The sequence below is a fragment of the Schistocerca cancellata genome, chromosome 3, assembly GCF_023864275.1.
Source record: "Schistocerca cancellata isolate TAMUIC-IGC-003103 chromosome 3, iqSchCanc2.1, whole genome shotgun sequence".
NCBI lineage: Eukaryota > Metazoa > Arthropoda > Insecta > Orthoptera > Acrididae > Schistocerca > Schistocerca cancellata.
In genome coordinates this window covers 867,908,462-867,936,393 of record NC_064628.1, presented here as the reverse complement: position 1 = coordinate 867,936,393, position 27,932 = coordinate 867,908,462, and the positions used below count along the sequence as shown (strand labels likewise).

General features: G+C 43.2%; 1 protein-coding gene across 1 annotated transcript in view; it reads left to right on the top strand.

Moving 5' to 3' along the window:
* The window catches only part of LOC126175924 (15-hydroxyprostaglandin dehydrogenase [NAD(+)]-like), a 59,534-nt gene that overhangs the window by 16,173 nt on the left and 15,429 nt on the right, over positions 1-27,932 (top strand). The window contains exons 3-6 of the mRNA XM_049922998.1: positions 3,799-3,922; positions 6,311-6,417; positions 16,422-16,595; positions 22,203-22,360. Coding sequence (XP_049778955.1) covers positions 3,799-3,922; positions 6,311-6,417; positions 16,422-16,595; positions 22,203-22,360 — 563 coding nt within the window. The remainder of the gene's footprint in view (positions 1-3,798; positions 3,923-6,310; positions 6,418-16,421; positions 16,596-22,202; positions 22,361-27,932) is intronic.

Below are 27,932 nucleotides of genomic sequence, written 5' to 3'. Positions count from 1 at the left end.
TTTCGTTTGATGCTTATTTCGTGAGATATTTGGCCCGGACACGATCAATGGACCACCCTGTGTACCTTGTGTATCAAAGTTCTACAGCTCGCTCTAGACTCCACCACGATAGTGAGGAATTCAAAATTGGAACTGGGTACAAAGAGATTTCAAGGCAGCAGTACTTAGACTGGGCAAAGAATGTAGGATTATTGATTCATGTAATAAACCTAAAACAAACTCTTTCTCCAAACGGCATTGTTCTTTTGGCTCTAGTGCAAATAAACTTCAAAGTGAAGGAAAAATACGTAATACATCAACGATTACGTCCCGGCAATTGAAAATCTGTGTCTAATTGAGGTTCGGCCCGGAATTTCCTGGTTTACACGGGTACGCGCCGTACGTGTCGCTCTCTCTGAGCACACCAGCTGACGTCACTTGTTAGACATTCATTGTCACTCATCTCTCAGCATCCGGACACCGTTTTAACTTTCTTGCTCGCTTCACAGGAATTTTCAGAGTACGTGCTGTAACCTCCCCACAAAAATTTTGAAAAGGACAAAAATTAAATGTTAATGGGAATCGTGTTAAACGTAACCTCCCAGCAAATTCTTACAAGACAATACAAATGTTAATGTGAATAGAGCCAAGTCTGATTTCCCAGCAAAAATAAAAAGAAAAGCCTGTGATAATGAAAACGTGCCAAAAGTTATTTCCCCACAAGATTACTGAATAATAATGACCCAAATGTTGTTGAGCTCCCACAATACATCGTTAAATTGAAATAAAAGCGACTGTACCTTCGCTACAAAAATGTTGAAAAATAATGGCCCAATGTAAACTCGACACAAAAATTGATAAATGAACATTCAATTGTAATAATTTTTTCTTTTTAATAACGATTGCTTTGAAAACAGAATTATTATTGGGGCATTTCTTGAACAAATTAATTACAATTACAATACATTATTAGCTTGACCGCAATGCTGCTTCATTGCCTTATTTAACAATATACCTCGTCCTGAATCGTGACCAGAGACCCATGTCGACGCCCGCCGACTCCTCACACACTACAGTAACTGACTACTAGTCTCCAACTGAACTCTCGCGCAGTCAAGCGCAGACTAGCAACGATAAATAACTCTCTGGTCAGAGATTCTCTCATGCCTCGCCATCGCTGTACTGAATACACTGAACACATACGTGTTTCAGTGCGAGCGTTGCAACATTCATAGTGGCCGCTATTTATTTACAACTCACACAGAATATTTTAAACTTTTACTGTCCTTCACCGTAGCCGCCGGCGCTGCGTATAACGCGCGCTGCCAGCGATGTGGCTGTCGCTGGTGACCCTCAGCAGCACCAGCTGTGGTGACGTTCGAGTGGAGCTCTCTGCTGCCAGACGAGTGTCTCGAACAGATCTTCCATCTAGAACTAAAGCTGAAGTCACAAGGTCTTATGTGCGGCGCCATCGATCGAACAATTTGGTCACAGCTTCAGCCAAATACGCCTGAACATTGTGCTTTAAAATGTCGTGCGGGATCACGCACAAAGTGTCGCCGCTTCTTTCTCAGTTGGTCGCCGGCTATGTTCCAAGAATGAACAACTTAGAGAGAGACGCCGCCTAACATTGTGCAGGGCTATGCTCGGGCGCCTACGCCCTAGGGTGTGCACGACTTGTTCGATCGATTGTATGAATATCAAGAGCTCAGATGGAAACCCAGTTCTAAGTAAAGAAGAGAAAGCAGAAAGGTGGAAGGAGTATATACGGGGTGTGTACAAAGGTGATGTACTTGAGGACAATATTATGGAAATGGAAGAGAATGTAGTGAAGATGAAACGGGAGATATGAACCTGCGTGAAGAGTTCGACAGAACACTGAAAGACCTAAGACGAAACAAGGCCCCTGGTATACACAACATTCCATTAGAACTACTGGTAGCCCTGGGAGAGCCAGCATTGACAAAACTCTACCAACTGCTGAGCAAGATGTATGAGACAGGCGAAATACCCTCAGACTTCAAGAAGAATATAATAATTCCAATCCCAAAGAAAGCAGGTGTGGACAGATGTGAAAATTACCGAACTATCACTTTAATAAGCCACCGCCGCAAAATACTAACACGAATTCTTTACAGACGAATGGAAAAACTGGTAGAAGCTGACCTCGGGGAAGATCAGTTTGGATTCCGTAGAAATGTTGGAACACGTGAGACAATACTGCCCCTACGACTTATTTTAGAAAATAGATTAAGGAAAGGCAAACCTACGTTTTTAGCATTTGTAGACTTAGAAAAAGCTTTTGACAATGTTGACTGGAATACTCTCTTTCAAATTCTGAAGGCAGCAGGGGAAAAATACAAGGAGTGAAAGGCTATTTACAATTTGTACAAAAACCAGATGGCAGTTATAAGAGTCGAGGGGCATGAAAGGGAAGCAGTGGTTGGGTGGTTGGGAAGGGAGTGAGACACGGTTGTAGCCTATCCCCGAAGTTATTCAATCTGTATCCTGACCAAGCAGTAAAGGAAACAAAAGAAAAATTCGGAGTAGGAATTGAAATCCATGGAGAAGAAATAAAAACTTTGAGGTTCGCCGATAACATTGTAATTCTGTCAGAGACAGCAAAGGACCTGGAAGAGCAGCTGACAGGAATGGACAGTGCCTTGAAAGGAGGATATAAGATAAACATCAACAAAAGCAAAACGAGGATAATGGAATGTAGTCGAACTAAATCAGGTGATGCTGCGGGTATTAGATTTGCAAATGAGACACTGAAAGTAGTAAATGAGTTTTGCTATTTGGGGAACAAAATAACTGACGATGGTGAAGTAGAGAGGATATAAAATGTAGACTTGCAATGGCAAGGAAAGCGTTTCCGCAGAAGAGAAATTTGTTAACATCGAGTATAGATTTAAGTGTCATGAAGTCGTTTCTGAAAGTATCTGAATGGAGTGTGGCCATCTATGAAAGTGAAACGTGGACGATAAATAGTTTGGACAAGAAGAGAATAGAAGCTTTCGAAATGTGATGGTACAGAAGAATGCTGAAGATTAGATGGGTAGATCACATAACTAATGAGGAGCTATTGAATAGAATTAGGGAGAAGAGAAATTTGTGGCACACCTTGACTAGAACAAGGGATCATTTGGTAGGACATGTTTTGAGGCATCAAGGGATCACCAATTTAGTATTTGAGAGCAGCGTGGAGGGTAGGAGTCGTAGAGGGAGACCAAGAGATGAATAGTATAAGCAGATTCAGAAGGATGTAGGTTGCAGTAGGTACTGGGAGATGAAGACGCTTGCACAGGATAGAGTAGCATGGAGAGCTGCATCAAACCAGTCTCTGGACTGTAGACCACAACAACAACAATTCTGGAAAGTGCTGTACCACTCACTATACTTGCCGGACTTAAGTCCTTGTGGCTTCAAGTTGATTCCAAAACTGAAGGAAACGCTTCATGGCATTCGATTTAGAACCGTTATAGAGATTTGTGAGGCAACAGACCGCTCCACTCGAACTATCAACACAACTGGCGCTGCTAAAGCTATCCCACGACTTTCACATCGTTGTCAACAGGCTATACAGCATGACTGTAGATCTTTCAAGTATGTATCTACTTGGTGTAAGCTGTGAATAAATAGTCTTCCCTATTAATGTTTAAAACTGTTATGTAGATCTAGATGCAGATGCAGAACAGTAACAATGAAAGTTACGTCTGGAGGGGTACTCACATAACCTAATGACCGAGGCGATTGCTTGCGTGCAGCAGAAAATCCAATGCGTTCTCCTTCGCGCTGGAAATGAATTTTCTTTTGCAGATCGTCGCGTCGGACGCTGACGAGGCGGCAGGGAAGAAGGCCGTGGAGGAGCTGGAGAAGCAGTTCGGAAAGGGGAAGGTCGTCTTCGTCAAAGCGGACGTCACCAACAGCAGCTCCCTGGAAGGTAGCGCCCCCTCTATGGAGCCACTGGAGGTGTCTTCCAGGAGTCCTCCAAGGCTCTTCCTCTTGTTGATTATACTGCTCACTCTGCATAACGCTAGTATAGTAAAATGTCTTATCTTCCAGTTCTGTAGCTAAATAAGATTTTAAGGTGTTTTGCGAGAGGGACGTGCTAAAGTAATTCTTTAGATTATTTCTAGTTACCGTCGTGTAAGCCATTACTAGTGTGATCTCCCTTCCAACTCCTGTCTAAGCACGCTATTCTGACGATGTGTATCATTTGGCTCACAAAGTTCATGGATGATGAAACTGTATGTACAAATTTTCAGACTGTAGTACATCGGACTGACTTCATTTGAAGGTATTTGCAAAATATTTTGTAAATCAAATGTGAAACACATACATTTATTGCCTGCTTTACATTTTCTTTATTAGCAGTTTTGACGTGAGTGCATACATTTTTCTCTGCAATATGCTCATTATGCTATGTCTCCAATGCTTGCTTTTCTTCATTACTCTTCATGCTGGCTCATACACTTTTGACATTGATCCTTTTTAGGTTTGTAGCATGTGAGAACGCAGTTCTGAAATTCTGACAGAATATACTCTTATAGTTATTTACGGTTATGAACGGTTTGAAATGTTTATATTCTTCCTTGTATGTACTATAAATATAGATATCCGAAGTTTGGGGTCTAAGTCCTGTCGTTTTGTAGAATTCCTTGAGTAGTAAGATTCCATTGTAGCAAACGTTTCTGTGAGTTCTTTAGATTTCTGTGCAACAGCTGGTTTAGTTTTATTATGTGGAATTCCTTTGCCTCTCTTATCACTTCCTATCAAAAGTTCACTCGCCCTTTTCCCTTTATGTACTGCGTCATTGACGTCAGCTGACATAAACTTTTAAATTAGGTCTCCTTGCAGACTCTGCCTTTCTTATTATTTTTATTTAAGTACTCTACAGTAGAATCTTTACGTTGTTTCAGTGGTTCATCAGTATTTCTCTTCGTGCTGGAGTTAAACTCAATGTTTTATCAAGTATAAAATTCTTCTGCCTTGTATAATCGCAGTTTCTGAAGCTTCCACTAAATGAGTACGTCATTTCACCTGAAAAACTTTTCTTGCAGTTGTATCTTCATCTTTGGTTTATTAGTTTCAGCTGTAATCATATTCTTCTTCCATATTTGGGGATAACTTTTTTCAATCACGATCGTTTACCACTGCTTTATTTTTTACGACATTGATTTATTCACTCAGGAGATCTGTAACACTGCAACCAAGTTCACAGTCCGGATCCTTGATGGGGCAACCAGAGTCAAATTCATTCACTATGCTTGATCATTTCACTAAAAGCATCCCTCTCGCTCAGACTCAGTTGATACAAGTTCTGCTATTGTAGGGGGACTTAATCGTGTACTGTGCTTCTCTGATCCTCTCTGCTTCCAATTTACGCATTTGAATATTCACGCTCATTTCCTTAAAATAAAAATATGAAAAAAATTAATTTACGTATGTTTAAAACATCAAAGTTTCGTGAGAATTCAGTTCATGTTTGGAGTATAATTTTATTGCCTACCACCAATTACATCGTTTGTAGGTATCATTCTCTTGGCCAGTGACACATGCAGGGCGCCTCTTGAAAACATTTTTCACAATTAAACACAGTGTGAGGTACTAGCACGACGGTGCTGCACTCACTGAACTCACAGCAGCTTCTGGTACAGTGGACATTCTGCTATTAGTGTACGTAAACTAACATAATCGACAATAATACTGACGACATTATTACGTGACACCTTTGAATCACCTGCTTTCTTGCTGGCTGTTGAGAATGCGAAACACAGATGTGCCAAAGCCTGCTAATAAAATTTGTCTCAGATATCTTTCAAATAATGGATAATAATATTTATGTCTCACTGTTTATGTCGTATAATATTACTGCTCACAAACTTGAGATCATTTTGCTTGTAGCTGAGGCTAAGAAGCACTAGCTTACTGCAGTCTACTCATAAAATTTATCTTAGGTATAGCCTGTAATCCTGCTGGTACCTGTTAAGTGCACTTGATTGATTACTGTTGTTTAAACAATTTTATGAAGCCTGTCGGCAACGTGCAGGAAAAATCGTTTAAGTGCACCTAAATGATTTTTGCGGTACTGAATATTGAACTGTGCACTTAACATATTTGTGCCATGTCTGTTTAACTTCTTTGAGCGAGAACAGCCCTTAACTGGTTTTTCTGGACGAAAGATACTCATTTTTTGATATGGAATGCATGAATAACCCAAAAATGATAAAAATCTGCACTTGAATTGTTTTTGCAGTAAGCCAACGGGTGTTGTGTTTTTATGAGTACGTCTCGACATATTAATTATGTCCGTTTATTGTTGTTGCAGAGGCCTTCAAGACAGCCAAATCCACATTCAACCGGCTGGACATTGTTATCAACAATGCAGGCATGATGAGAGATTCGGCCTGGGAGAAGGAAATCGACGTCAACATGGTAAGTGTGACATATGGAAGAAGGACTGCTATGAAAGAGCGATAGACGGTGTAGAGTTTAGAGCATGGCTTCTACACTCTGTTGTTGTTGAGGTCTTCAGTCCTGAGATTGGTTTGATGCAGCTCTCCACGCTACTCTATCCCATGCAAGCTTCTTCATCTCCCATCTCTACACTCTATGACCACATATAAAGAAAACACATTTAGGAACATGTGGGCACGGCTGGTGACTGCTTCATTCCTGTACAGCCACATTTTTGTTGAATTTGCACAGACGAGTCAAAACATTGCGACTACCTGCTTAACGGCGTGTTGGTCCGCCTTTGGATCGCAATGAAGTAGCACATGCACTCAGTAGGTTTCCGGTGGTATATCGAACGTGATGTCTACTCAACGGTCACACAAATCTCGTAAATTGCAGGTTGGTGTTGTATGAGCATGGAGTTGGCGCCCGATAGCGTCCCAGATACGTTCAATAGGTTTCAGATCACGCGAGCTTCGTGGTTGCTTCACGTCACTGCAACGCCCGGACGGAACTCAGTCTCGCTGTGGGCAGTGGTCATGATGTTTTGCCTTATCGGTGTACGTAGTCACCAGAAGGGTAATGTCGTATCGTATTTCTATTTTTCTTAGATAATGATACACTATACCAGCCGTGGGCAACTTTGGGCGACCCAAGGGCCTCATTCACATATTTAATCTCGCGGCCACCTAGCCACGTGACACTACAGCAGCGCTCCTAGCGCATAAAGTCAAAACCAAAACGTACGAGACATTAAGGTTGTTTTTATTTTTGGGAGGGGCTTAGGGGAGAGTCGTGCTGTAACGGCCAATTTTTTGACTTTACTGTGTAAATGTGGTGGTTAGTCTTACCTCAAGACATGTGCTAAGAATAGCATAGTGTAATGATTTTTATTTTTTATTTATGGTTCTTAAAGTAAAAGAGCTGGAATCACAAGGCTTGTAGAAAGTGTCTTGCAGCATCTGCCACTGTCTTTTCTAAGATAATATCGCTTGTTAATTATATACTACAATGATACTTGTTAAATAATAATATAATAGATAAGAATTGGAGTTATTGTTATTATTTCAAATCAATTCACCATTGTTTAGCTGATTGTTTTTCGAACGCCGCAATAATGAAATACAATATATTTTCCAGATCCACACATTCAACACGTAACCAGCGTTTACATTTGGCACACACAGTGTTTCCATCCATCTCGATATATCGGAACCGACATCTTTATGGACCTTCTTGTCCCGACATCCTGACAAGATCCAGTTTTGTCCAGATTTTGCAAAATATTGTTACGAGCGTGGCTCAAGTACTGAAGAGACGTCAACTGTTAACATAACATGTAAATACAGCATCAGTTTTATTTGTGCCAACAGGTTAATGTTGACAATGCCGTTCCATGTTGTGTATCCTGTATCGATGATGCAAGCACCGTCTAGAAGTAGCGCCACCATTCGAGAAAATACCCATACTAAGGGGCTGGAACTATTTGAGCAGCATCACGGGGAAGAATCGGACAGTTCCCATTTGAATAGCGATCTGATAAGACGATTCTTTCTAAACGTATTACGAACAACGAGTGCAAGTTATTATCATTCAAAGTGTTTACTGCGGGTATATGGGGCGTGAAGTGGATAGTGACGTGTACTTCCACGACTAAAGTGTCTACAGTCTAATAAACGTATCATAGCTTACGAAAATGACTAAGGATGTAGAGAGAAAGTGTCATTTTTCGGATGATTACACAAAAGAGTGGTCTTCTGTCAAGAAAGGACGTACGGGCCAGGAAACATTGTGTGGGCTTTGTACTGTTTCATCTCAGGACAGCATCACATTTCTACGAAGAATCATAGAAACAGATTCGCGGTAACATCAACATCAAAGGCTGTTTCTACATTCACGTTTAAAGAAGATACCCAGGAAGAACTGCTTGTTGCTGCTGCAGGACTAACAATAGCTTATAAAGTTGTCAGACATCATCAATCCTTCTGTTCTCTTGATTGTACTGTAAAACTGAATGCCGCAATGTATCCTGACAAGCAGCCTAGGGCTAGGACCAAAGCTACAGCGATTTCAAAACATATTCTTGCATCACATCTGCATCCGAATGCATAAAGCAATTGCACGAAGTTTCGCTTTAGGATGTAGGGACCGACGCAGCGAACCATAAAGCTGAAAAGATGTTTCCTTTAGTTGTTCAATGCTTTACCGAAACTGACGGAATCCAACAGAAGCTGCTGAAGTTTGATTCGCTTAATAACTAAACATCGGAGTCAATTAGAAGTTTTGTCTAGACACTTCAAGACGACTGCAAATTCCATTAGGTATATTAATCACTTTTTGTGGAGGCAATACCGATACCAACTTCGTAGGGCTCCATCGGCGCGGCCTGCGGAAAATGTTTCACCAAATTGAGGAAGAACGAGGAAAAAAATCTAGAAGGAATTGGATGCCCCGCCCATATTCTCCACAATACTATATCAAGCACTGCAGGAGTCTTAACTGTCGACATTGAAATAATCGTCATGAAAATATTCAATTATTTTTCAATATAGACGGTAAGGACAGAGATGCTGACAGGGTTCTCCTGACACACTGATTTCAGAAAACACAACAGATCTCCAAGCTTCCCTCCAATGAGATTAAACTTAGCACCACTGAAGTCGCAAATCAGTGGAATGCACACACAGTCATTGAAGTAACTGTATCACGTCGTTACGTCTCTGTGGTGCCAACTGCTGTTCAAATTGCCACTGCAGAAGCGGTACGATGCGCCAGAGCAGTACACAGAACACGATCTCCTTCCCTCCTGGTACTGCCACGTGGCCGTACGCAGCCCGGTCCTTCTCGATCGTCCACTCCCGCGACCACCGTTGCCAGCAATGTACAGCGGATGTATTCGTGCCAAGATTTTCTGCAATATCGCAGAAGGTAAATCCAGCTTCCAGTAGCCCTATTACACGACCTTGTTGAAATTCAGTGAGGTGTTGCTGATGGCGTTTTTGTAGCCTAAAAGGCATCAACTCACTACGTTCAGTCTCAAAGGTAGCTGACGTTCACTACCGTTAAAGTGTGTATTTAAAGCAAACCTGATTTGCATCCTTATACAGGCGCTACTAGCGCCGCACTTATGGTACGGGCGTGAAATTTGAATGGACATCTTTCAGATGTAGAAACACACCTACCAACTTTTGTTTATGTCTCACAACTCCTTAGGAACTTAGGAAGCGTTGTAACTTTTTTCAATCAGTGTAATTTCTATAACGGATATTTAATGATTTGTCTGTTGCCAAAAATAAGTTTATTTCCGACAACTGTCAAAATTAAGAAATCCGATTTCATAAGATACTTAATGTTTTCGGAGATAAAGTAAAAATATAAAGAAATTGATTATTAAAATGTAATGGGAAAAATATAATTTCATAGATGAGAATCCGATTGCTAGTCGCCAAATATCAGAAAAGTTCCGAAAACTTCCTTTTAGAACATTGTTGTTCTGGTCTTCAGTCCAGAGACTGGTTTGATGCAGCTCTTCATGCTGCTCTATCCTGTGCAAGATTCTTCATCTACCAGTACCTACTGCAACCTACATCCTTCTGAATCTGTTTAGTGTATTCATCTCTTGGTCTCCCTCTACGATTTGTACCCTCCACGCTGCCCTCCAATATTAAATTGATAAACCCTTGATGCCTCAAAACATGTCCAACCAACTGATCCCTTCTTCTAGTCAAGTTGTGCCACAAACTCCTCTTCTCCCCAATTCTATTCAATACCTCCTCATTAGTTATGTGATCTACCCATCTAATCTTCAGCATTCTTCTGTAGCACCACATTTCGAAAGCTTCTATTCTCTTCTTGTCCGAACTACACTCCTGGAAATGGAAAAAAGAAAACATTGACACCGGTGTGTCAGACCCACCATACTCGCTCCGGACACTGCGAGAGGGCTGTACAAGCAATGATCACACGCACGGCACAGCGGACACACCAGGAACCGCGGTGTTGGCCGTCGAATGGCGCTAGCTGCGCAGCATTTGTGCACCGCCGCCGTCAGTGTCAGCCAGTTTGCCGTGGCATACGGAGCTCCATCGCAGTCTTTAACACTGGTAGCATGCCGCGACAGCGTGGACGTGAACCGTATGTGCAGTTGACGGACTTTGAGCGAGCGCGTATAGTGGGCATGCGGGAGGCCGGGTGGACGTACCGCCGAATTGCTCAACACGTGGGGCGTGAGGTCTCCACAGTACATCGATGTTGTCGTCAGTGGTCGGCGGAAGGTGCACGTGCCCGTCGACCTGGGACCGGACCGCAGCGACGCACGGATGCACGCCAAGACAGCAGGATCCTACGCAGTGCCGTAGGGGACCGCACCGCCACTTCCCAGCAAATTAGGGACACTGTTGCTCCTGCGGTATCGGCGAGGACCGTTCGCAACCGTCTCCATGAAGCTGGGCTACGGTCCCGCACACCGTTAGGCCGTCTTCCGCTCACGCCCCAACATCGTGCAGCCCGCCTCCAGTGGTGTCGCGACAGGCGTGAATGGAGGGACGAATGGAGACGTGTCGTCTTCAGCGATGAGAGTCGCTTCTGCCTTGGTGCCAATGATGGTCGTATGCGTGTTTGGCGCCGTGTAGGTGAGCGCCACAATCAGGACTGCATACGACCGAGGTACACAGGGCCAACACCCGGCATCATGGTGTGGGGAGCGATCTCCTACACTGGCCGTACACCACTGGTGATCGTCGAGGGGACACTGAATAGTGCACGGTACATCCAAACCGTCATCAAACCCATCGTTCTACCATTCCTAGACCGGCATGGGAACTTGCTGTTCCAACAGGACAATGCACGTCCGCATGTATCCCGTGCCGCCCAACGTGCTCTAGAAGGTGTAAGTCAACTACCCTGGCCAGCAAGATCTCCGGATCTGTCCCCCATTGAGCATGTTTGGGACTGGATGAAGCGTCGTCTCACGCGGTCTGCACGTCCAGCACGAATGCTGGTCCAACTGAGGCGCCAGGTGGAAATGGCATGGCAAGAAGTTCCACAGGACTACATCCAGCATCTCTACGATCGTCTCCATGGGAGAATAGCAGCCTGCATTGCTGCGAAAGGTGGATATACACTGTACTAGTGCCGACATTGTGCATGCTCTGTTGCCTGTGTCTATGTGCCTGTGGTTCTGTCAGTGTGATCATGTGATGTATCTGACCCCAGGAATGTGTCAATAAAGTTTCCCCTTCCTGGGACAATGAATTCACGGTGTTCTTATTTCAATTTCCAGGAGTGTATTTATCGTCCATGTTTTACTTCCATACATGACCACACTCCATACAAATACTTTCAGAAACGACTTCCTGACACTTACATCTATACTCGAACAAATTTCTCTTCTTCAGAAACGCTTTCCTTGCCATTGCCAGTCTATATTTTATATCCTCTCTACTTCGACCATCATCAGTTATTTTGCTCCCCAAATAGCAAAACTCCTTTACTACTCTAAGTGCCTCATTTCCTAATCTAATTCCATCAGCATCACCCGAGTTAACTCGACTACATTCCATTATCCTCGTTTTGCTTTTGTTGGTGTTCATCTTATATCTTCCTTTCAAGACACTGTCCATCCCATTCAGCCGCTCTTCCAGGTCCTTTGCCGTCTCTGACGGAATTACAATGTCATCGGCGAACCTCAAAGTTTTAATCTCTTTTCCATGGACATTAATACCTACTCCGATTTTTTCTTTTGTTTCTTTTACTGCATGGTCAGTATACAGATTGAATAACATCGGGGAGAGGCTTCAACCCTGTCTCACTCCCTTCCCAATCACTGCTTCCCTCTCATGTCCCTCGATTCTTATAACTGCCGTCTGGTTTCTGTACAATTTGTAAATAGCCTTTTGTTCCCTATATTTTACCCCTTCCACCTTCAGAATTTGAAAGAGAGTATTCCAGTCAACATTTTCAAAAAGCTTTCTCTGAGTCTACAAATGCTAGAAACGTAGGTTTACCTTTCCTTAATCTATTTTCTAAGATAAGTCGTAGGGTCAATATTGCCTCTCGTGTTCCAATATTGCTATGGCATCCAAACTGATCTTCCCCGAGGTCGGCTTATACCAGTTTTTCCATTCGTCTGTAAAGAATTCGTGTTAGTATTTTGCAGCCGTTTCTTATTAAACTGATAGTTCGATAATTTTCACATTTGTCAACACCTGCTTTCTCTGGGATTGGAAATATTATATTCTTCTTTAAGTCTGAGAAATTATGATATACAAATTTCAAAGAAACAACGGTAGAAAGAGAATGTTCTTGAAAGGTCCATCTAACACAGCAGTATTGTCGTCTACTACTAAACAGATGTCACATAAGTATATATATCCATTTCAAATCCTAGAATATCTCTTGTCTCGTTATGATTATTTATTTTTCTTATTTCAAAAAAACTTTGACATTAATCTCCAGTTCACGGTTTAGTAAAACAAGGTTATAAAATACAGAGTAATACAAACTACACCGTCTTTCAAAGGACTTGGCAGCATGTTTCTGCTTTCTTCTAAGCTTTCTGCCCCCGTACTATAAACCTCCTCCCCACCACCTTCTCCCGCCCGTGTTTGGAACCACTGCATTACAACACCGAAGTTCATTGTCCAGTCTACAACACTTTCGGGCAACTCGTCCTCAGCTAATTTTCAGAGAAAGCATGTGATGGCACTAGGCGTGTTCTCTTCGCCAGCTCCACCCGACGCTGCTCTGCGTTCTGTACTCTGCGTTGCGCCACAGCAGTGACGGCGACGAAGGAGTCAGTTACAATCGCGCGCCCTTCAAACGCGGCGAGCAGCTGCGGGGATTTCAACTGCGATTGGGATGACGGGCTGTACCCTCACAATTCTATAATTGTCACAGAAACTTTCACATCTACTCAACTTAATATGTATATCTTGTTCGCATTCATAACATATTTTACACTCAATATGGTTGAAATACTTTACATCTTCAATTTTTTTTTCATTCTTGTTGTTGTGTCCAAAGACTGGTTTGATGCAGCTTTCCATGCTACTCTATCCTATGCAAACTACTTCATCTCCCACTACCTACTGCAACCTACATCCTTCTAAATCTGCTTAGTGTATTCATCTCAGGGTCTCCAACTACGATTTTTACCCTCCACGCTGCCCTCCAGTACTAAATTGGTGGTCCCTTGATGCCTCAGAACATGTCCTACCAACCGATCCCTTCTTCAAGCTGTGCCACAAACTCCTCCCCAATTCTAGTCAATACCTCGTCATTAGTTATGTGATCTACCCATCTATCTTCAGCATTCTTCTGTAGCACTACATTTCGAAAGCTTCTATTCTCTTCTTGTCTAAGCTATTTATCGTCCACATTTCACTTCCATACATGGCTACACTCTATACAAATACTTTCAGAAACGACTTCCTGACACTTAAATCTATACTCGATGTTAACGAATTTCTCTTCTTTAGAAACGCTTTCCTTGCCATTGCCAGTCTACATTTTATATTCTCTCTAATTCGAGCATCAACAGTTATTTTGCTCCCTAAATAGCAAAACTCATCCACTACTTTAAGCGTCTCATTTCCTAATCTAATTCCCTCAGCATCACCCAATTTAATTCGACTACATTCCATTATCCTCGTTTTGCTTTTGTTGATGTTCATCTTATATTTTTTCATTATGTACTATCATAGTTATCACTGAATATATTCTACAAAACACAGTTAACTTAGATTTACTAGCAGATATTTTCATATTATAGTCTGTATATACTGTATTTAGTTTATCAGTTCATTTTTGAAAATCATATTTCCTTGAAAAAATTTGAGTCGCATCATCAGTTTAACTTCACTGAATTGTTTAAGTTCGCCCCAGCATTTATCCTAGAATTTCACCTACAAACTGCATCATGAATGTAGATATTGAACAGCGTAAGAGAAAATCTACAGTCTTGACGCACCCCTTTATTTTTTGTATGCCTTCTATATATAAGATTATTGTTTTTTTATACAGAATTTCGACAGCTGATATAAGCTGCAAAGGAAGTGCCACATTTTCCCCATAAGTTTCCTCTAACCACTTAAAACGATCTATTAAAGGAATATGTGTTTCTTTGTTCAAAATTTCTCTGCCTTTCAATAAACCGCTGAAAAATAAAAACTGCAACAGTCTTTTATCGCATCAGTCTAAATCCAACCGGTTCTTCCACAAGTACACATTCTGCTGTTGTTTTTAGTTCTGTGTTAAAAATTCTTGCACAATGTTTGTGTGCTGTAAGCTTATTCAGCTGTTTTTCTCAAATATATTTTTCTCCTTTCCCATATATAGTTTTTTTTGCTTTTCCCCAGTTTCGTGGTACATCTTTCTCCTTACAGCACATGTCAAACAAATGTATCAATTTAAGGTGTAGTGATAATCCTCCATATTTAATTAACTCTGCACTAATTCCATCTAAACCTGTTGCTTTTCGATTTTTGGTGTCGTTTTGAGAGATGATGTAAGTTCTTATGGTATTATGTCATCTATGTGTTTTACTTCTGTTTCTGGATCTTTTTCTTTCTTCTCTTCCATATTAGCATTATATCACAGGTTTTTATAGTACATATTCCAATCGTCTTTTTTAATATTATTCAAACGAGTTGTGTCCTTTTGTGTATTGCTTAATGTTTGCAAAGAGTTATATCCTCTCTGCTGATGACCATGAATATCATGTTCTATACTAGTAATCTATCAGTCTCAGGTTTGCTGCTGGGCTCTCTTCCCTACTTCTTTAGTTTAATTCCTGATCTGTTTATAGATGTATTTATTTTCCACAGTAGGCATAGAAAGATAATTATTATATGCTGTTTGTTTTTCTTGTATTGCTTCGGCAATTTCTATTGACCAAATTTTTAATCCACACCTTCGGCGATATTTCTTTGTGTTCCCTGATGACTCATTTGCAGCTTTTTTGTCGAATTTTCATTATTCGTCCATTCTTCTGCAATCGTCTGCCCGGTAGCTAGTAGGTCTAATTTTTTCTTAATATACAGGGTGTCCCCAAAAAAAGACCCGATTTTAAATAGAATTATTTATTATGAAGAAGGACTTAACACCAACAAATTGCATACTAAATTACTCAGAAAAGACAGAAGTTTATAAAAATCCATCATAAATGTTCAATATGTCCTCCGTTGGCTGCACAGACGACATCTAGCCGATAGCCAAATTCATCCGAAACTGAGCGTAAGTTGTCTTCTGTCATTGAAGCAACAGCTGCTGGTATTCCTGTTTCCTCAAACTGTTTATACCACCGTCGAATGTTCTTTGGTGATAGTGGTTCAGCACGAAATCGAATATGAAACGCCCGCTGAACTGCGACCACTGATTTACTAAATTCAATAACACAATACGCCTTCTGTTGCGCGGACGCCATATTGCACGAGACCGGCTGCACGCTCCAGGTCAGCTCTCGTAGCGACATCTAGCGGATTTTTTCTGATACTCGAGACCATGACGATTACATCTAGCGCTGTTTCAGTTACCTAGTGACATTTGTCTCAATATTATTACAAGTTAAAAATCGGGTCATTCTTTTTGGGACACCCTGTATTCTGATATAGGCTCTTAATACTTACATCCTCGATTGAATATCCTTGGTAGATCTATTCTTGGTTTGTGTTGTAAACGGTTTCTTTTGCTTCCGTTTCAGGTATCACAAGATAGTGATCAGACTGCTTAGTCTTGTATCTTTTACTTTAATTTATATCATTAACTATACTAATAATAAAGTTGTTAAACAGTCGTTGCAAATATTTGTTGCTGTCCTTGGATTCGGAGAACTGCGGAAATTGGCAGGTGCGGCGGATGCTGGTTTTATAGGTGCCTTGTCTAAGATTCTGTGGCAGAATTGTTTCGATATTAGCTGAGTGATTGGAACGACAGAAGTGACCCTGTGAGGTTGAACACGTTTGGTGCTTTGTGTGTGCCTACAGAAGGGCGTGGTGCACGGCATCCTGCTGGCGTACAAGTACATGGGCAAGCAGAACGGGGGCGCGGGTGGCGTGGTGGTCAACCTATCATCCACGGCCGGCCTCGAAGCCGTCCCCCAAATGGCCATCTACTGCGGCACCAAGCACGGCGTGTGTGCCATGACGCGTTCCTACGGGGTGAGTACGTGCAGCACTTCTAATGCCCAACATATGTGCAAGTTGCGAGTGTGAATAATATTGACATTTACTTTGCAAGAATTCAGTTATCTCAAAGACATCACTATGAAATTTCGCTGTATTGCTATGTGCACCTTTCACGCCACAATGAAACATTTTAAATTAAGGTGACCACATTTTCTAGACCAGAACTTGGGACACATTAAAAGAAATGATATTGCAAAAAGGAAAAAAATATCTTAATTAAATGTAATAAGTCGCCCCCGCCCCGCCCCGCCCCCCCCCCCCCCCCTCAAGAGCAGTGACTGCAGACGAGTGCCACAATAGACGGCACATTATGATTCACATCAACTGTCATCAGTGAAATATTGTGACTCATCAACTGAGAGCCTATATCTCTGACATCGATCTGTTGTAGAATTTTAGAACATGTTTTTTGCTCGCGTATCATGTCATTTCTGGAAACCCAGAATCTACTCTGTAGGAATCAACATGGATTCCGGAAACAGCGATCGTGTGAGACCCAACTCGCTTTATTTGTTCATGAGACCCAGAAAATATTAGATACAGGCTCCCAGGTAGATGCTATTTTCCTTGACTTCCGGAAGGCGTTCGATACAGTTCCGCACTGTCGCCTGATAAACAAAGTAAGAGCCTACGGAATATAAGACCAGCTGCGTGGCTGGATTGAAGAGTTTTTAGCAAACAGAACACAGCATGTTGTCATCAATAGAGAGACGTCTACAGACGTTAAAGTAACCTCTGGCGTGCCACAGGGGTGTGTTATGGGACCATTGCTTTTCACAATATACATAACTGACCTAGTAGATAGTGTCAGAAGTTCCATGCGGCTTTTCGCGGATGATGCTGTAGTATACAGAGAAGTTGCAGCATTAGAAAATTGTAGCGAAATGCAGGAAGATCTGCAGCGGATAGGCACTTGGCGCAGGGAGTGGCAACTGACCCTTAGCATAGACAAACATAATGTATTGCGAATACACAGAAAGAAGGATCCTTTATTGTATGATTATATGATAGCGGAACAAACACTGGTAGCAGTTACTTCTGTAAAATATCTGGGAGTATGGGTGCGGAACGATTTTAAGTGGAAGCTGCGCGGTTTTGACGCTGCGTTGTGTTGTAAGAAACGTCCATAATCGATGATGGAGCGAACAACACTCTTGTTCGTGATCAAGAAAATGTAAGGGTCTGCATCCCATCAAGTTCCAACTACAGACCTTACCGCCTTAATGTTGTTTACTAAATGTCCCTTCGACCCATTAGATGTTATAGAGGGGCTGGACCAAAATACGGAAACACCGCTAGAAACGCCTGCTTCAGCAGACAGGGTGTTAGGTGTATAATACAGATATTCTGTCATTGGAACCTTAGTATGTACCCACTTCAGCGTGTTACTTGTTTTTTCTCTGCATCTAACAGTCTTGTTGCAAACACGTCATGTATTTTACCACTTCATATTTCCTGCACAGTCTTAACTGCACTGCGGACTATGCCTGTCAGTATAGACTAATAGTTTTATGTCCACACTTCAACACCTGATCTGCTACCTGGGCAAAATAACCATTAATGGCTTGCTCTTGCCACATGTGCGTGATGATACTAACCAACATAAAAACATACTACCTGTAATAGCAAGAATTATTAGTCTGCAAATGAGGTAAATGCTGATGTAATGTCGTTCAGCATATTGTCCTCAGTCATCAACAAAAATACCCCTAACACCATTTATATGCAGATGCTAGATATGCCTCTAGGTTTCACTGTTCTATTTGACCACAAACAGGACCTTTGCTATGTTATCAACACATTTCAAGTGTCAGTTATGGTCAGGAAAGTGTTCTGTGTAGTTGTGAGTGCGTGATGTTGGAGCTAAGTGAGTTCGAATGTGGACAAATTGCTGTTGCTCATATGGGGGAGGGGAGTGCTTTTGTCACCACGGGAACTGAGATGTTTGGTGTGTCAAGATGCACAGCAATTGAAGGATTATACCGCATACAGGAAAGGCGGAAAAATATCGTCCACCAAGTCACAATGGGAACGGAAATGTGTACTGAGTGATCGTGATGGTCACTAAAGAGGAATGTGACGAAAAATGAGAGAATAATAGCTGTAAAAGTCACTGCAGGACTGAATGTCACACTCTCGAACCCTATCAGCACCAAAACAACTCAAAGGGAGGTCCAGAGGCAGGGAATTGTAGGGTGAGTGGAATTCAAAAACCACTCGTCGGTGATGCACGTGCCCATAACAGGGAAACGTGGTGCCAGAGCCATAATATCTTGATTATGGAGCAATGAAAGAAAGTCATTTGTTCGGATGAGTTTTGTTTCACACTGTTTCCATTATCTGCCCGAGTTAACATATCGGGAGTGAAACATGGCGTGTATTCGGTGATGATTTGGGCAGCAGTGTCTTGGTATTCCATGTTTGTTCTGCGAGGTCGCATTACAGCCAAGGACTATGTGACCATGAAACGGTACAGCAGTTTCCGCTCTATAAGCAGCAGGTTTCGCTGCTCGCTCGCACCGGGAAATACAAACAGAAATACACTCCTGGAAATTGAAATAAGAACACCGTGAATTCATTGTCCCAGGAAGGGGAAACTTTATTGAAACATTCCTGGGGTCAGATACATCACATGATCACACTGACAGAACCACAGGCACATAGACACAGGCAACAGAGCATGCACAATGTCGGCACTAGTACAGTGTATATCCACCTTTCGCAGCAATGCAGGCTGCTATTCTCCCATGGAGACGATCGTAGAGATGCTGGATGTAGTCCTGTGGAACGGCTTGCCATGCCATTTCCACCTGGCGCCTCAGTTGGACCAGCGTTCGTGCTGGACGTGCAGACCGCGTGAGACGACGCTTCATCCAGTCCCAAACATGCTCAATGGGGGACAGATCCGGAGATCTTGCTGGCCAGGGTAGTTGACTTACACCTTCTAGAGCACGTTGGGTGGCACGGGATACATGTGGACGTGCATTGTCCTGTTGGAACAGCAAGTTCCCTTGCCGGTCTAGGAATGGTAGAACGATGGGTTCGATGACGGTTTGGATGTACCGTGCACTATTCAGTGTCCCCTCGACGATCACCAGTGGTGTACGGCCAGTGTAGGAGATCGCTCCCCACACCATGATGCCGGGTGTTGGCCCTGTGTGCCTCGGTCGTATGCTGTCCTGATTGTGGCGCTCACCTGCACGGCGCCAAACACGCATACGACCATCATTGGCACCAAGGCAGAAGCGACTCTCATCGCTGAAGACGACACGTCTCCATTCGTCCCTCCATTCACGCCTGTCGCGACACCACTGGAGGCGGGCTGCACGATGTTGGGGCGTGAGCGGAAGACGGCCTAACGGTGTGCGGGACCGTAGCCCAGCTTCATGGAGACGGTTGCGAATGGTCCTCGCCGATACCCCAGGAGCAACAGTGTCCCTAATTTGCTGGGAAGTGGCGGTGCGGTCCCCTACGGCACTGCGTAGGATCCTACGGTCTTGGCGTGCATCCGTGCGTCGCTGCGGTCCGGTCCCAGGTCGACGGGCACGTGCACCTTCCGCCGACCACTGGCGACAACATCGATGTACTGTGGAGACCTCACGCCCCACGTGTTGAGCAATTCGGCGGTACGTCCACCCGGCCTCCCGCATGCCCACTATACGCCCTCGCTCAAAGTCCGTCAACTGCACATACGGTTCACGTCCACGCTGTCGCGGTATGCTACCAGTGTTAAAGACTGCGATGGAGCTCCGTATGCCACGGCAAACTGGCTGACACTGACGGCGGCGGTGCACAAATGCTGCGCAGCTAGCGCCATTCGACGGCCAACACCGCGGTTCCTGGTGTGTCCGCTGTGCTGTGCGTGTGATCATTGCTTGTACAGCCCTCTCGCAGTGTCCGGAGCAAGTATGGTGGGTCTGACACACCGGTGTCAATGTGTTCTTTTTTCCATTTCCAGGAGTGTACAAACAGAAATACAAATTGCACGACGCGGCCGGCCGCGGGTGCAATAGAACCCATGTGGACTGATGGAAAGAAATGTGTCAGGCTTCATAATACATTTTTATATGTGTCGTATATTATGGATTTCTTGTACGTGAATGTGAATCTGCACATGAACTTTCCTAATCCTTCTCATAACTTTTCATAAAGCGTGGCCAAATCTTAGTTGGGAAGTAGTTCTGTAGTATAGTACTGCAGCCTTACTCCTGGGCAGGGGATCAGAGAGGCAGCACAGGCAGGTCAAAGCCAAAGACGTTCCATTGTCACAAGATATGAGGTGGAGAGGTTGGTCACGGCCAAGTGGTTGGACCCCCCCTCCACTGGGACTAGGAAGACCTCCGGGTGCCCGCCATATTCTGGGAGTGTTACAGAAGACGGGTAAGTGAGCAGACGTGCCCTCAGTGCGTCTGTCTCAATGTTCACGCATGGAAGAGAGCTGTTTGAATATTTGTACTAATTCTTTTATTTCCAGCTTCGGATTGTGTAAGGAAATGAATGATCTCGTTAATTTAGCAAATTTGACCCCCTGTGTTAATGCACCTGGTCCCCTGTTTGCCCGTTATCCTCCTCACATAGTGGATGTCCTATGTAAAATATTGGGAGACTTTGATGGTATACATTTGGCCATCGCAATTCCGTCTTGCCTTTAGAAATGTGCGTGCAGATTAGTATATAATATATCTGAGCTATAAGTTGTAAAATTGTAATATCTGTAAACTGGAACAATTGCTGCAATCGCTGTAAAGTCGAGAGATAATGTTTAAAATAAATAGGTAATCTATTGTCATCAATCTTTAACATACCTTAAAAAATCACAAAGAAGTCAAGTTGCAGGAATTCATTTAAGATAAAAGCTATAGAATGCAGGAACCCACACATCAGCGTGTGAGCCCTCCAGCCCCTTGCCTAGTATCGTACAGAAAGGACACGCTCTCTAGGTAGCGCTCTCAAGCTGCCCTCCCCAGTTATCCGTTGCACAATTTTCATTCAGGGCTTGACGACATCAACTTTCACGTGGCGTCTCTAGGCAAGGAGGTTTGACGGTAATCTTTCAACCATTTTGTTTTATCAGGCCCATCCCATGACGTTTGCTCCCCAGTGGTCGTGGTGTGTTACAAGGCGACAAAGCCCCAGTTCAAACAGCTGGCATTGTCTAGGACTGGTTTTGTGAGCACAAAGGTGCACTGTCGCATCTTTCCTCGACACCAGACCTCAGTATTATTCAAACTTTTGATCTCGTTTGGAGAGAAGGGTGCGTGGTAGTTATCCATCTGCGGCTTAAGATTCCCTTGGAGGCTATACAGGAACTGTGCTTTTTATCCGTTCATGGATGACTGGATGCTGTTTTGAATGCCAACAGTGTTCACACAGCATAATAGGTGTGGTAAAGTGATGTATTTTTGGAGTTCCCATATTTTCACCCCTTTCCTCCCCAACCGCTCCCTGTACGTCGTCTCGTGAGCTGGCATTTTTGGAGGGTGACCCGAGCCAAAATTCTGGTAGTTTGCGAGTATCACAATTGACACTGTGTACTAGTACACGGAATGTTTGCCTATAACATATAGTGTTGTGTTTCAGGACGAACTGCACGTGAATCAGACAGGCGTGAGGATGGTGGCGGTGTGCCCAGGGCCCACAGACACACCGATGGCGACCGAAGCCCACCATTACTGCCTACACGACTACGCCAAGCAGTCTCTGATCGACGGCATAGCCGCCTTCGGGCCTCTCGACACGTGTGTACCACTTTCTTCTTCAGTTTTATTGGCGTTTAGTGTACTTACCGGCAGCCAGTACCATGTTACATTTGTAGAACGTCTGATGACTTCAACAAACACATCTTAGTACGTACAGACTATATGTCTATGTGGTCTCCAGTTTGATGCTGCTTTCCACGCTAGTTTACAATCGTTAAGCCTTTCCGTCTCTGAATAAATACTGCGATCGACAACCACGTGAATCTGTTTACTGATCCGAGCTTTTGTCTCCGTCTACAGTTGCGGTTGGATAGAAGGTTTTCTAACATCCGGGGAGCAGTATGTCGTCCTGAATGGGGTGACTTCAACAGAAACAAGCGTAACTTCAGGTGTACCCCAGGGCAACATAATAGGTCCTCTGTTTTTTTACGATTTACATAAACAATCTGGTTGATGGTATTGACAGCGGCATTAGACTGTTTACCGATGATGCTGTTTTCTACAGGAAAGTAGTATCACACGAAAGTTGTGAACAAATCAGTGAGGATTTGCAGAAAATAAATGCGTGGTGTAATGACTGGCAGTTATCTCTCAATATTAGTAAGTGTAACCTACTGCCTATAACAAGGCGGAAATCCCCATTAATGTATGAGTGCAAAATAAATGCCCAGTCTTTGGAAGCGGTAACGTCCGTCAAGTATCTGGTGTGACTATTCGAAATGATCTCAAATGGAATGATCAGATTACACAAGTAACGGCTAAGGTGAACTCTAGATTGCGGCTTATTGGTAGAATCCTGAAGCGATGCAGTCCTTCAACAAAGGAAATAGCTTACAATACGTTAGTTCGTCCAGTCTTGGAGTGTTGTTCGTCTGAATGGGACCCTTACCAGTTGGGTCTGATTCAAGAGATTGAGAAGGTCCAAAGAAGTGCGGGAAGATTCGTGACTGGTACATTTAGCCATCGCTAGAGCGTTACAAATCTCATAGGAAGTTTGAAGTGGGACACACTTGCAGATAGACGGCGCGCTAAACAGAAGCCCGCATCTCGTGGTCGTGCGGTAGCGTTCTCGCTTCCCACGCCCGGGTTCCCGGGTTCGATTCCCGGCGGGGTCAGGGATTTTCTCTGCCTCGTGATGGCTGGGTGTTGTGTGCTGTCCTTAGGTTAGTTAGGTTTAAGTAGTTCTAAGTTCTGGGGGACTTATGACCACAGCAGTTGAGTCCCATAGTGCTCAGAGCCATTTGAACCATAGCTAAACAGAAGGGGCTGCTCACTAAATTCCGAAATCCGATTTTCACCGAGGATGTAGAGCATATATTATTACCACCAACTTCCAAATGGCGCAATGATCACCATTCAAAGATAAGGGAAATAAGAGCTCGTACTGAGGCGTTCTGACAATCGTTTTTCCCTTGCGCGATCCGCTAGTGGCACAAAGGTGGGGAAATACGATTTTGGCCCGAATTGTGTCCTCCGCCAAACACCGCTTGGTGGCTAGCGGAGTATATATGTAAATATAGATGTAGTTGTTGGCCTTTACCCACCCCTCCACGTCACATCAGGCGATGACTTCTCATGGCGCGACAGCCCTACAAAACACTGTACACGCCGTACAAACCTACGCACCATACCATTGCTCGCTCACACATGGAAAGACTCTTTCGTACTCGGCACTGAGCGACGAGGCCCTATGGAAATTGCGCGAATGAGACGGATGTTGCCGGTTTTAAAATTTTACGCCAATGGTGGCTCTTAGACAGGAACAGAATTATTTTAGACTTGACAAATTACAAGAAAGATTGCACTCCAGATTTTTCGCTGCAGTCTCGTTTCTTAACAATTTAGATAGCCATCACAGCTTTAAAGTTGTGTACACAGAAGGTTCCCAACAAGGGAACTCCCTCGGCTGTTCGGTCGTATTTCTCGATCGTGTCTTTAGGATCTGCCTTCTCCGTAACTATACGGTATTTTATGCAGAGCTCCGAGCAGGGCAACCAGTATCTCATCTGCTCCGATTCCCTTAGTGCCCTACAAAAAATGAAATAAAATGATCGTGTGGTATTGATGTCCGGGAGACCTCATCTGGGCAAGTTCGGCCGCCGGGGTGCAAGTCTTATTTCAGGTGACGCTACACTGGGCGACCTGCACGTCGGTGATGATGAAATGATGATGAGGACAAGACAACAACCAGTCCACGAGTGGAGAAAATCTCCAGCGTGGCCGGGAATCGAACACAGGCCAGCTCCATGAGAGACAGACACCTTACCACTCGGCTAAGCTGGTGGACAGAGCCTTACAATCGTTGCAGCACTCGTACCCAGCAGAGCAAATAATCCATCTCATACTTGACGAATTGTACCTCCTACAGCGGCAGGGGAGAAAGGTGTAATTCTGCTGGGTACAAAGGCACAGGGAATTTCAGGGAAATGAATAGGAGGACAAAGCCACCGAGGAGGCCCGCAGGGAACGTCACGTTAGAAAATGAGCCATTCCTCTGCGGACTGTCATTTCGCTGAAGGCTGGGCCATCCATGCAATTGTGGAAGGAGGAGTGTCTGGCAGGGACGAACAGCTGAAGCCAACAACCCGCTAGTGGCGTTCCTCGCGCTGGTGACTCTGGAGAGATGAGGTGGCCCTGACCCGCCTCCGAATTGGTCAACGGCTTCTAACACGTGGCGTTGTACTCCGGCGAAAGGACCGTCGAGCCTGTAATGCTTTGGATGTGCAAATCACGCCACATTTTAAGTGAGTGCATTTTATTTTGTGATAATCGGAAATATATAAATTTAGGGAGGGATCTGTCCTCTATTTAAGCTGATGATGAGACGAATATGGTTTGATTTTTAAAATTTTGTGATGTGTCTGGACTCTGGCCTAAGCTTTTAGGTTGGAGAAAATGGCTCTGAGCACTATGCGACTTAACTTCTGAGGTCACCAGTCCCCTAGAACTTAGAACTAGTTAAACCTAACTAACCTAAGGACATCACACAAATCCATGCCCGAGGCAGGATTCGAACCTGCGACCGTAGCGGTTGCGCGGTTCCAGGCAGTAGCGCCTAGAACCGCTGAGCCACACCGGCCGGCTTAGGTTGGAGATTTTAGTGTGTTGCAGTATGGCTGGCTCTTACCTTTTATTCCAGTGAAGCTGCCTGCTGTCTTCTTTTAATTAATTCCACTGCTTTTTCCTCTTTTTACTGTATGTTAGCTCCCATAATGAGGTGTACATTGTTTATAGATGAATGTGTGTGTGTGTGTGTAGAAGTTTTTATGACGTTCTTTACGTTTTTTATCTACAGTCCCATTTTAATAATTTTGCGACCTATATCCACAGTCGCCTTATTATATTTTGGTATGTGCACTAAAGACATATCTGTCGTGTGCCCATAACATCATATCATCATCATCATCATCATCATCATCATCCCTCCACTATCAAATTAACTGATCCTAGATGGCTCAGTACGTGTCCTATCAACGCGTCCCGTCATTTTTGTCCGTTGTGTCATACATTTCTTCCCATTTCCATTCTGTACCTCTTCATTAGATGTCGGCTCTGTTCTATGCTTCAGCAAACTTCTGGTACATTACATTCCACAACCTTCTACTTTCGTTTTGTTTGCTTATTAACGAATACTTCCCGAAAAAAATATTCCATATACTTAAATTTATATTAGCTTACAGAAATTTCCCATTCTGAGAGAAGCTTTTCTTGTTCTTCCCAACCTGCATTTTATATACCCTTTACTTCTGCCACAGGTGCTTATTTGCTTCAAAAATAACAAAACACATCTACCAATGATTTCCTAATCTAACGTTCACAGCGTTACCTTACTTAATTCGGCTAAGATCTGTTCTGTCACCCTTGTTTTACCTTTGTTGATAATCATCTTATAACTCCGTGTCGAAACCATATCCATTTCTTTAAACTCATCTTCCAAGTCCTTTGCCGTCTCTGACAGAATATAATGTCATCTGCAAACCTCAACGTTCTTCTCTGAACTTTCATTCTCTCTGAATTTCTTCTTGTTATTCTACTTACACTGGACGCTCAGTGTATATACTGAATAACATTGGGGATAGATTACAACATTGTATCACTCCCTTCTCAACTACTGCTCACTTTTGTGTCTTTCAACTCTTACAAATTCAGTCTGGTTTCTGTTCTAGTTGTAGTTGATTGTTAGCTCCCTTTTATCCGTGCTAACTTCAGAATTCCAAAGACTGTACATATTCCAGTCTACATCGACGAAAGCTTTGGCAAAATCTAAAAATGCTATAAGTTTAGGTTTGACTTTCTACAGTCTATCTCCTAATATAACGCGTAGTACAATATTGCCACGCTTGTTTCCATACTTCTCCAGAACCCAAAACGATATATTCTCAATAGGGTGTCTATCAACAGTTCCATTCTTCTGTAGATAATTTACGCTAGAGTTATGTAACCATGGATTATTAAACTAACGGTTAGATTATGCTCACATCTGTAAGCACCTAATGGAAATATCAGCAACAACAGACAATAACACAACAACAGTGTTGATAGGAAGGCAGGACAAAAAGTTGAATGACAGGATTATTCTCATCAAACAGCAACACAATGCTTACAACAATAGTTCACGTATGAAATCCGTTCCTCGGCATAAGCAGACAGAAGGATAGAGAGAGAGAGAGAGAGAGAGAGAGAGAGAGAAATGTGGGGACACTGATTGGTAAAGCAATATATTAAGTGCGATGAAAATCTAAAATCGTGGGGGATTGTAACCCTAGAACAGACGAAGCAGTGGAAGACAGAATTTCGGGAGAATATCGGCTTGGCAGTAGGAAAAAGAGAAAGGGGAAAAGCTCCTTGGTTTACGAAATAAATTTCAGGTAGTCATAGCAAAGAAACTGTTCAACAACCAGGAGAGAAGGGGTACACTTGGAAGAGGCCGGGAGACACTGGACGAAACCAGCTTAATTACTTCCTGGTGAGACATCGGTTCTGAAATCAGATATTGGATTGTATCATGGAGATACATAGATCAAATAACACTTTAGTAATGAAGAATTAAAGTGTAACAGGATCAGGAAGGATCAGTATGTAAAGAACTAGTATACTGAACAACTGAGGAACGATCAGGTGCGTTTGAAGTTCTCTGAGGCTGTAGATCTGCAGTAATGAATACCACAGAAGGCAGTTCAGCTGATGGACAGCTCCAAAAAGGGCAGTCCCAGACGTTGGACAGTTCGCTATACATACAAGACAGGTAACTGTGAAGAAACCTAGAAGAAATAATTCAATTAATCGATGAAAGAAGGAAATATAAAAACATTCATGAAAGTGAATGGGATCCATACCTATTATAAAAATAGATGTGTGTGTGTGTGTGTGTGTGTGTGTGTGTGTGTGTGTGTGTACACCTCCTCCTAAACCACGAGACCGATTTCAACCAAACTTGGAAAACATATCCCTTACTGACAGGCAAAAATCGCTGCCTGGACAAGATTCATCTACCTATCGTAGTTCAGTAGATATGACGTCATAAACAATGAGATGGGCGAAAAACTGCCGCATGATGCATGACGTTCAGATTTGTTACTTCTGTGCTACGAACTCTATTCGCAATAAATTT